This window comes from Malurus melanocephalus, unplaced genomic scaffold (assembly GCF_030028575.1).
Source record: "Malurus melanocephalus ecotype Western Australia unplaced genomic scaffold, MMel_1.1 scaffold_1281, whole genome shotgun sequence".
NCBI lineage: Eukaryota > Metazoa > Chordata > Aves > Passeriformes > Maluridae > Malurus > Malurus melanocephalus.
Genome location: NW_026624513.1, coordinates 35,676 through 46,497, shown reverse-complemented (window position 1 = coordinate 46,497; position 10,822 = coordinate 35,676). Strand labels below are relative to the sequence as shown.

The following is a 10,822-nucleotide window of genomic DNA, read 5'->3' as shown; positions in this document are numbered from 1 at the left end:
TTAAAGCGGCCGCCGCCCCGAAATCGCGGCGGGAGCGGCGCGGGGGGAGATGCGGCGCGGTATCGGAGCCGCCGCCACCGGGGACCTGGCGCTGKCGCTGYYGCTGTCCTCCGGCTGTCACCGACCCCTCGCTGTCACCCCCCTGCSGGTTCTGCCGCCCCCCCGAGCTCGCCGCGCCGCTCCCGGTGCAGCGGATCCCACCCGAGCGCGCCCTCCGCCGCGACCCCGCCGGTTGTCACCGCAGCCGCGGTCCCGGGYTGTCCCCTCCCTCCCTCCCTCCWCCGCCGGTGCCAGCCGGTGCCTCGCACCGCGCTGAGCTCATGCCCCGGCTCCGGCTGTCACCGGCGCAGCTGCGGGAGCGTCCCCGCGGGCACGGATCCCGCACGGGGTGGGGACATTCCCGTCGGGAATTAACCAAACATCCCGCCGGGACGGGGGACGCGCGGCGCCACCGGAGCTGGGACGGCGGGGACGTCACGCGGCGGCTTCGGTTACGCCGCCTTTTGTCCCGGCGACACCTGGCAGGTGTCACCGAGCCGGGGTGGCAGCGCCAGGCCCAGCCGGTGGCACCGCCGCAACCCCCGGTGGGCGCAGGGGGAGGGAGCGGGCGGTGAGGTGGGGACCCTTCCCCAGCTCCACCCAGGATCGGGTCTGTGCTGGCGCTGCCACCGCGGGCATTGTCACCTCTGTGTCCCCGCGGCGTCCCCGCGTGTGGTGGCAGCCACCACCGGGGTGGCGATGGCGGAGGAGCCCCCTCCCCACGGCTGTGAGCCCCCCGGCCACTGGGACCAGTCACAGCACCGGAATGGGGGGCTCAGAGGGGCGCGGGGGGACAGGGACAGCCCGGGGACACCAAAACCTCCCCGGCAGTGCCCGAGGAGCCCCCTCCCCAAAATAAAGAGGATGGAGCACGGAGCCCGGGAACGAAGAGATTTTGGGGAACGGGAGGTTTGGGATTGGCTGGGGAAAGGATTGGGAAGGGAATTTGGGGTGAGAAAGGGAGGTTCGGGGTGGGTTTTGTGGGGGTTTTGTCCCCTGGTTGTGCCACGCAGCGTGGGGGCTCAGCACGGGGACACGGGGACACTCCGACACCCCCCCGCAGCACCGAGGAGGCTCCAAACCCCCCCAAAATCCCCCCTAAAAGCTGCGGGGGCCGAAGGCAGCGGGTGCAGCCCCCTCCTCCCGCCGGTGGGGCCGGGGGCGGCGGGGTTGGCAGCGATGGGGATGGGGATGCGGTTGCCATGGCAACCCCGCATCCATCCTCAGCCTCGGCGCTGCCGCACCGCAGCGCATCCCCCCCCYCMACCCCCCCAYGGTGACACCCCGGACCCCTCCCCAAATCTCCCGACCCCTCTCCCACCATCAACGGCGACCCCAGAACCCCCCACCCCCAAAAAAAATCCCAAAAATCCCTTCCCACCTCAGGGTAAAACCCCAAACTCCCCCTCCCTGTGCATCCCAAAGCTGAGCCAAACCCATCCTTTCCCCCCTCCCCAAATCCATGGGACGCCCCCACCCCTAAAAAAAAAAAAAAGACAAAAAGATCCACTGGGAATGATCCTCTTTAATGCTCGTTTTCCACACATTTGCCAAACGGGGACGTGGCGTGCAAGACGGGGAGTGTGCCGGTGGCCACGGGCGGGGGTTGGGGGTGTTTGTGTGGGGAGAGGGTCACAGCCACCCCACCCACCCCAAAAAACCCCCCCTAAAACCTCCAAACCTTGCAGCTGAGAAAAAAATTATATTTAAAGCACTAAAGGTGAAACATTCAGTGCCCCCTCCCCAAACACGAARGACGATACAATCAAAGGTAAAAGCCTCCATGGGCATTTTGGGGGGGGAGGAGGGTGAAGATAAATAAATCCCCCCCACCCAAAAAAAAACCACAAGAAAAAAGAAAATGTTTGGTTTCTTCAGTTTTCATGGTTTTTGTCTTCTTTTCTATTTTTTTCTTGTTTTTTAAATCTTAAAAAGTCATTACAAAAAGAACCATCGAGGAGCCTCCTACAAAACGGGTTAGTGTTTATCCCAGGGGGGGAAATTTGGGATTTTGGGGAGGGGTTCATCACATTCTGAACCCCCCTCCCCAAGCCCCACCCTGACCCCTCCCATGGCGCTCTCCGCTCATAAAACCCCATAAAAATTGGTTTGATTKGGAATTCAGAGGGGTGGGGGGGCTGCTTTCCATTCCCCCCCAAAAAATGGGGGGCTGGGGGGTGCCCTCCTTCAGCCCCCACCCCAAAATTCGGGAGGGGGAGGATTCATCAGTGCAGCTCAGCCTGGGGGAGGGGATGCTGCACGTGGAGGGGGGGTACAATCAATTTTTTGGGGGGGGTACAATCACTTTTTGGGGGTAAAGTCACTTTTTTGCTGGGTACAGTCATTTTTTTGAGGGGTACAGTCACTTTTCTGGGGGTACAGTCATTTTTTGGGGGGTACAGTCACTTTTTTGGGGGGTAAAATCACATTTTTGGGGGGATACAGTCACTTTTTGAGGCATACAGTCACTTTTCTGAGGGGTACAGTCATTTTCTGGGGTTACAGTGACATTTTTTGGAGGGATATTGTCACTTTTTGGGGGGATACAGTCACTTTTTTGGGGGTACAGTCATTTTCTGAAGGTTACAGTCACCTTTTTGAGGAGTACAATCACTTTTTTGGGGTGGTACAGTCACTTTTTTAGGGGGGTACAGTCACTTTTGGAGGGGTAAAGTCACTTTTTGAGTGGTAAATTAATTTTTTTGGGTACAGTCATTTTCTGGAGTGTACAGTCACTTTTTTGGGGGGGTACAGTCACTTTTGGGGAGGGTACAATCACATTTTGGGGGATCCACAATCACTTTCGGGGTGCAGACACAACACCAAGCCCCACCCCACAGGAACACCCCCCCAATCCCAACCCCCTCAAGGATTGGACCCCCGAGTTTGTCCCCACTTTGTGTCCCCCCCACCCCAAAAGGAGAGCTGGGAGTGTTCGAGAAATGGAAAAAAACAACAAAAAACACCAAAATTTACCCTGTTCAACGGGGTGGGGTGGGGGGCACACCCCATCACCCCCTCCCCAACCCAAACCAAGCACCCCCAGCTGGTCCCTTGTCCCCTCCCCGGGCTGGCAGCGGGTGCAGAGCGTGGGCATGCGGGGACCACACGTGGCATCAGGGGGGTGGCACGGAGTGAGGGGACACAGCCTCACGTCCCCCCTGCTGTCCCCTCATCCCTGAGCCTCCAGGGTGGGCTGGGGGGGTTCAGAGACGAGGAACAACAGGGTGGGGGTGGCCCCAGGGTGGGGGTGGCCCCCAGGTTGTGCCCCCCAGCTCAGAACTCCACCTTGCAGGCGGGGAAGGTCTCGTCCTGCATGGCCACGGTGCTGTTGCTGCCCAGCACGGTGATGCCCAGCTCCTGCTGCCGCTCGTGAGTCTCCTGGTACCACTCGTGCATCACCAGAGAGTCGAAGGTGGGGATCAGGGTCACCTGAGGGGACGGCCAGGGCACCCTGTCACCACCACAGCATTGGGAAGGGGCACCCAGGACAGTTTGTCACCCCCCAGATTTTGGGAAGGGGCACCCAGGACAATTTGTCACCGTTGAAATATTGAGAAGGGACACCCAGGACAATTTGTCACCTCCCAGTGCAGGGAAGGGGCACCCAGGACAATTTGTCACCCCTCAAAACACCAGGAATGGGTACCCAGGACACCTTGTCACCCCCTAGCACTGAGAAGGGACTGATGCCACCACCCCTTGTCACTCCCCAAATATCAGGAAGGGGTACCCAGGACAATTTGTCACCCCCCAGCACCAACAAGGGGCACCAAGGAGATTTTGTCACCCCCAAAATATTTGGAAGGGGCACCCAGGAAGCCTTGTCACCACCCCCAGTGCTGCGAAGGGACACCCAGGACAATTTGTCACCCCCCAGACACCACAAAGAGGCACCCAGGACACTCTGCCACCCCCCTGCAGCAACAAGAAGGGGCACCCAGGACAATTTCTCACCCCTCAAATATCAGGACGGGTCACCCAGGACACTTTGTCATCCCTCAAACACCACCAAGGGTCACCCAGGACACTTTGTCACCCCCAGCACCGAAAAGGGGCCAACCCCCACCCTCCCCACCCCAAACCAGGGCTCACCTGGATGTCGATGCCCCACTGGTGCTTGCCCGTGAGGAGGGCATCGAGCAGCGGCCGCAGCACCCCCTCCTTCAGGTGGTCATCRCCGCTGACCACGTAGCACAGCGAGCGGATCCGCCGGAAAAACTCCTCGTCCACGGTGCGGGCGCTCCAGGAGCCGGGCAGGTACGCCAGGTCCACGTACACCGGGGGTCCCTGGGGTCCCGCAGCCCTCGTGCCTGCCAGGATAGGGACACCGCTGTCACAGCTGTCCCCAGAGACCCCGGAGTGCCACCCTCACATTGTTCCCCGCCCGTACCTGCGGGTGATGCCCGGCCCGCTGCGGCCGCCGGCCGGGCTCCAGCGCTGCGGGCATTGCCGGGGGCACGGGGGTCCCCGCTGGACGGGCCCTTCTTGTCCCCAAGGGGTGGCCTGGCTTTGTCCCCGGCGGAGCTGGTGGCAGGCCTGGCCTTGGTGGCCGAGGCAGGGACACGGTTGGGCTCGGCTTTGGGGGCGGCGGGCGCCGAGCCCACCCGGGACGGGGCCTTCTTCAGCTTGGGGGGCTCCCTGCGGCCGGGGGGCAGCGCCTCGGGGTCCACCATGCAGATTCCGGGCTGGGCAGGGAGGGGACAGGGGTCCTTCAGGGGGGCTGGCAGAGGGTCACACGCTCTGGCCGCGGCRCGGGGCGGCCGCTCCGAGTCCTCGTCCGACTCCATGCCGTCGGCCAGGATGGACGGGCAGTCCTCGGTGGCCGGAGGGACGTCCGAGTCGGACAGGGTGGGCAGCGACTCGCTGACCGAGGTGGGGGGGGTCTCGCCCGGCCGGCCCCGGGGCGGTGCCAGCTCCTGGGACGGGTCACTGTCCGACAGCTCCCGCGGGCTGGCRGCGGCCGAGGGCGACCGCTCGGATTTGGGGTGCTCGAACTCGCAGGGGGACACCAGGCACAGGTCCACGTCGTGCGGCGAGTCCGAGCGGCGGCCGGGCCGGGGTGCGCCGTCCCCGTCGGCCCAGGGCGGGTGGTGGCACGGCCGCAGCGGCAGCGACAGCCCCCCCTTGGTGGCCTCGGGCTCGTCCCCGGAGCCGCGGGAGCGCCGGCCCTCGTCCGGGGGGGACTCGCTGACCGGCGGCAGCACCTGCTCGAAGGACACGGACAGCGACTCGTCCACCTCGGTGGAGTGCGGCGAGCCCACCTCGGCCGGCAGCGAGGGCGTRGTGATGGTGGGGGACACGTCGGGGACGTCATCCTTGAAGGGGCTGAGGGACAGGCACCCTGCCTGCTTGTCCGGCGCGGAGCCGGAGCCGTCCTGAGCCGCTTTGCCCCCTCCGGCCGCCGGCCACGCGCTCTGCCGGCTCCTCGGCTCCTCGGCGCCATCCTCCACCGGGCTCTGGTGGAAGGGCGTGTGGCCGGCACTGGCCGGCCCCGAGCTGGCCGGGGACATCATCTCCAGGGTTTTCTCCTCGGAGCTGCCGCAGGGATCGTCGCCGCCCTCGGGGCCGTGGTTGAGCAGCCCGGTGGGCGTCAGGTCAAAGTTGACGCTGCGGTCACTCTTGGGGGTCTTGGCCATCGGGGAYGGGGGGCACACGGCGCGCAGGGGGCTGCTCTCGGGGTGGCGCAGCCGCTGGGGGCTGTCGGGCTCCTCCAGGCCGTTCTCCAAGCAGGATGAGTCCCCTGGCACCCCCGGGCGCCGGTTGCCCCCGTTCTCCAGGGATGAAGGCTCCAGCTCGCTGTCGGCCGTGGCGATGCCCTCGTCCGTGGATTCCTCCTTCCTCCTCCTGCCGCCCTCCCGCTCGGCCTCCGGCAGCATCTCCTCGGGGGAGGACGATTTGGAGCCGTCCGAGGGCTCCTTCCGGGCGGTTTTAGCCTTGGGTTTGTCCGGTTCCTTCTTCAGGGTGGATTTCTTGATGCTGCCRGCCTTGCCCGGGGCTTTGCGGCTCTCCGGGACCGGCGTTTTCCGGGCTGGAACCTTGGCCGGAGCCTTGACCTCTGCCTTGCTGTCCTTCAAGTCCTTCCGCAGCGTGTCGGCCTTGGCCTCCTTCTTCACCACCTTCACCTCCTTCTTGGCCTCRGTGCCCTCGTCCTTCTTGGGTGGCTTCTTCTCCTCTTTCCTGGCAACCGGCTCCTTCTTGGGCGCCGCTTTCTCCTTGGTCACCTTCAGCTTCGCGTCGCCCTTGGCCTTCTCGGCCGCCGAGTCCGGCTTGGCTCGACCCTCCTTGGCTTTCTCCTCCTCTGAGCCCGTTCTGGCAGCGTCCCCCAAGGATTTTGGCTTCTCCTTGGTGCCAGCCTTCACCTCCTTCTTCTCCACCTTTGGAGCCTTYTCCTTCGGCGCCGGCGCCGCAGCCTCCACCAAGCTCAGCTTGGAGCCCGACTTGAGGCTCTCCTTGCTCTCYGCCCTCCTCTGCCTCGGCGCCTTCTCCGCCTGCGCCGTCCCCTTCAGGTCATTCTTGGTGACCACCGGGTGCTTGAGGAACTCCARGTGCTTCACCTTCTCCAGCCCTTCCAAGATCCGAGCCTGGGGCGTGCAGCCGGGGAACAGCACCCGGATGATCTTGTCGAAGCGGCTGACGGGGTGCCACACCAGCAGCACGCACACCGACGTCAGGCACTGCAGCGGCAGCTCCTGCTCCTTGGGGAAACCGTTCCCCGCCCACTGCTGCAGCAGGAACTCCAGCTCCTTGGTGCCTTTCACAGGGTTGAGCACGTACATGTCCAACCTGCCCACTCCCATCTTCTGGAAGAGCACGGTGGGCTCGGCGCGGGGGCCACCGTCGCGGGCCAGCAGGTTGGGCCGGATGCCCAGCCTGTCCAGGTAGTGCAGGGTCAGCGCCGCYTCGTCGCAGCTCTTCAGCACCCGCGAGTCGCCCTCGATGTCCTTGAGCTTCTCGGAGGCGTTGAGGAACACCACGCCCAGCTCGGGCGAGATGAGATTCTTGGCCCAGTCGCCGTTGCCCTGYGAGCTCTGCGATGGATCCTCCTCCAGCTCGGCCAGCTTCCTCTGCAGCAGGCTGTTGATGCCGGGCAGGCTGTCGGTGCCCGCGTGCGTCACCAGGATGGAGTCGATGCGGTCCAGGTGCCTCACCAGCTTCCAGAAGGACGATTTGGGGTTGGATCCGCCGTTGACCAACACGTTGAAGCCGTTGACGGCGAAGAAAGCCGAGTCCCCTCTCCCGCCCGGGAAGATGTAGCAGCAGGGCTTGGAGAGCTTCAGGAAGCCCACCATGGTGGGGGGCTCCAGGAGGTCRAAGGGGGATTGGGGCTCCAGGGACTCGGACAGGTACTCCATGAACTCCTCCAGCCCCTCCATCTCGGGCAGGACGCAGSCGGGGTTGTAGCGCAGCTCGATGAAATCCTGCAGGTTGTGGTGCTCCAGGCCCGAGTGGCGCCACTCGCCGAAATCGGGGCAGCTGATGGTCAGCCTGGCCTTGGCCRAGGGGTCAGCTGAGCTCAGGATGTCCCCGACCTGCACAGAGCGGGGCTTAAGGAGGGAGGGGCACCCCCTGACCCCCCTGGGATGGACCCACGGGACACATGAAACCATTGGATCCACGCCTGCTGCYTGCTTTTTGAGGGATTTTGGGGTGCCAACCCCCTCTGCTGCTGGGCAGGGTCCTGCAGGGTGGAAGGCTCCCAAAAGGGGTCTTCCCTGATCCCCCCACCCCAGCTGTGGCAGCCCTGGCCTGGCAGGYRAGGATCTRCCCCCCTAAASTCMCAGGATCTGCCCCTTTCCCWCCCCTTAAACCCCCTGGGATCTTCSYCCCAACACCCCCASGATTTGCACCCCAAAATCCCAGGATCTATCTTGAGGGTTTCCAAGATTTGTGCTCCCAGATCCCCAGAATCAACTCTCATAAATTCCCAGGATTTGCCCCTTTCCCTACCCCACACCACAAGATTTGCCCCACACTTTGCAGGCACCCCACAGCGAGGTGGGAGAGCACGCAGAATAATTCTTGAGGAACCACAGGGCTCCAGATGTGCTCAGATGGCTCCTCCTTCCCAAATCCCACCCCATTCCTGGTTCTTCCTTCCCAAATCCCCCATTCCCAGCTCCTCCTTCCCAAATCCCCCATTCCCAGCTCCTCCTTCCCAAATCCCCCATTCCCAGCTCCTCCTTCCCAAATCCCCTATTCCTGGCTCCTCCTTCCCAAATCCCCCAATCTTGGCTCCTCCTTGCCAAATCCTACATTCCAGGCTCCTCCTTCCCAAATCCCATCCCGCTCCTGGCTGCTCCCCGTTCCTCCCGGCTCCTCCTTCCCAAATCCCCCATTCCAGGCTCCTCCTTCCCAAATCCCCCACTCCCAGCTCCTCCTTCTCAAATCCCCCATTCCTGGCTCCTCCTCCCCAAATCCACCCCACTCCCGGCTCCTCCCGGCTCCTCCTCCCCAAATCCCCCACTCCCGGGTCCTCCTCCCCAAATCCCCCACTCCCAGCTCCTCCTCCCCAAATCCCCCGCTCCTGCCTCCTCCCCGCGGCCCCGCACCTCCTTATCGGTGAAGATCTGGATGAAATCCCGCAGGGAGAAGCAGCCGGTCTGCAGCATCAGCTCCCCGGTGTCCTCCACGCAGGGCCCGGCAAACACCAGCAGCTTGTGCTGAGACACGTCCGTGATGAGGTTCCGCAGCTGGGGGATGCACAGAGGGGACGTGAGGACAGAGGGGACACGTGGGGACAAAGGGGACACGTGGGGACAAAGGGGACATGTGGGGACAGAGGGGACACGCGGGGAGAAAGGGATGGAGCCACTGTCAGCGCCCAGCTCACCTCGTCACACAGGGATTTGTCCGAAGGGTTCAGCAGCACCAGGGTCTCCAGCACGTCCCCGCGGTGGTGGAGGGTCCTCTGACCTGTGGGGACACCAAAGGGTGACGCCCACCCATCCTAAATGTGTCCCCTCGGGGGGGTGGAGGGTCCCCAAGGGGTGACACCCACCCCAAATGTTTCCCTGCAATGATGAAGTGTCCTCTGACCTGTGGGGACCCCAAGAGTGACACCCACCCACCCCAAATGTGTCCCCGCAAAGGTGGAGAGACCCCAAAGGTGATACCCATCCACCCCAAATGCATTCCTGCAGGGGTGGAGGGTCCTCTGACCTATGGGGACCCCAAAGGTGACATCTACCCGCCCCAAATGTATTCCCGTGGTGGTGGAGGGTCCTCTGACCTGTGGGGACCCCAAAAGTGACACCCACCCACCCCAATTGTGTCCCCTCAGGGGTGGAGAGTTCCCAAGGGGTGACGCCCACCCACCCCAAATGTGTCCCTGTGGGGGTGGAGGATCCTCTGACCTGTGGGGACCCCAAAGGTGACCCCCACCCGCCCCAATGTGTCCCCTCAGGGGTGGAGGGTCCTCTGACCTGTGGGGACCCCAAAGGTGACACCCACCCACCCCAAACCTGTCCCTGTGGGGGTGGCAGGGCCAGGGCCTGCCCGCTTTTCCGGCGGAAGAGGGACAGGCACCGTCCCGCTGCCGGACACCGCAGGGGTCAAGGGACACCATTTCCCGTGTCCTTCCTGTCACGGGGAGCGGCGAGGGGACAGTTTGGGGACACTTTTGTCCCTCCAAACACCCTGAGTGCTCCCAGGGTGGGTTTTGGGGTTCTAACAAACACCCATGGAGAACCCAGCTGGGATTGGATGTGGGGGAAAGGCACTGGAGCAGCCCCAGCTCCATTTTTTCCACTCCATCCCTCCATGGAAAATCCCATCCCATGGAGAAGGAAGCGGCTCCTCACGTGGGGATCACGGGGTTGGGGTGTGTGGGCTGGCACAAAGCCAGGCCTGTTCCCACAAATCCGGGCAGAGAGAAATCCCCCCCTCCTCCCACCTTTCCTCRGTTTCTGGGAAGGATTTTTCCCCCTTTTTCCCCATTTTTCCCCTGTTTTTATCCCATTTTTCACCTTTCACGATGCTAGAGAACGTGGCCGAGTGCCGGGACACGAAAAGCTTCAGCTGCTCGTCCAGGTTGCACGAGGTGAGGTCGATGTCCCACGAGCGGATCCCTGAGGTGAAAAACACCCCAAAAAAAATTGGGGGAGTGGGCTCAAAACCCATAATATCCCAGTAGGGGCCATCCCTATAAAATCCCCCCCAAAATCCYGCTCTGAGGTGTTTTTTGGGGCATCCCCAAGCTCTCCTGGCTCCCGTCACACCCACAATTGCCCAACAGGTGAACTCCTCGTGCTGTGACTCACCAATCCCAAATCCTAAATCCCGATCCCTCGGGGCACGGAACAGCCCTAATTAAATAATTAAACAGATTTGGCACACGCCGGGGTTACCTGTCAGCACCGGGACAGGTGCAGAACTCAAACAACCCTTTAGAAATCATCCAGGAGGGATTTTTGGGAGCCTGATCCCAAAAATTTTGGGTGGTTCCRGGCTCTCCCCATAACGGCCAAAGAATTGGTGGGGGATGGCGAAATCAGCCGGGGGTTGCACAAGGGTTTGGGGCCGTTTTGGGGTGGTTTCAGTGAGGTTTCAGTGGGGGGACGATGGAAATGTCCCTCCCRTTGTGGTTTTGGGATCTGTTCCCGTTGGGATGTTCTGATGTCACAGCCTGAGACCACCCCTCAAAATCCCTAAATCAGGGAGGGAGGGTTCCTGCAACATTTGGGGTAAATTCTGGGGGTCTGGGGCAGGAAAAGGGGCAAATCCTGGGAATTTAGGGGGGTAGATCGTGGGGATCTGGGAGCACAAATCCTGGGAATTTAGG

The 10,822-nt window shown here is 62.7% G+C and overlaps 1 protein-coding gene across 1 annotated transcript; it reads right to left on the bottom strand.

Annotated features, from left to right (window-relative positions):
- Nucleotides 1–2,467: 2,467 nt before the first annotated feature.
- MAP1S (microtubule associated protein 1S) lies at nt 2,468–10,176 on the bottom strand. Its single transcript, XM_057387645.1, has 6 exons — nt 10,008–10,176; nt 8,873–8,955; nt 8,592–8,732; nt 4,433–7,571; nt 4,135–4,352; nt 2,468–3,471 (listed from the first exon to the last, which is right to left on the bottom strand). Exons 1-6 carry the CDS (start codon nt 10,159–10,161, stop codon nt 3,316–3,318), a joined length of 3,891 nt encoding a protein of 1,296 aa, XP_057243628.1. The 5' UTR covers nt 10,162–10,176; the 3' UTR covers nt 2,468–3,315.
- Between the last annotated feature and the right edge of the window lie 646 nt (nt 10,177–10,822).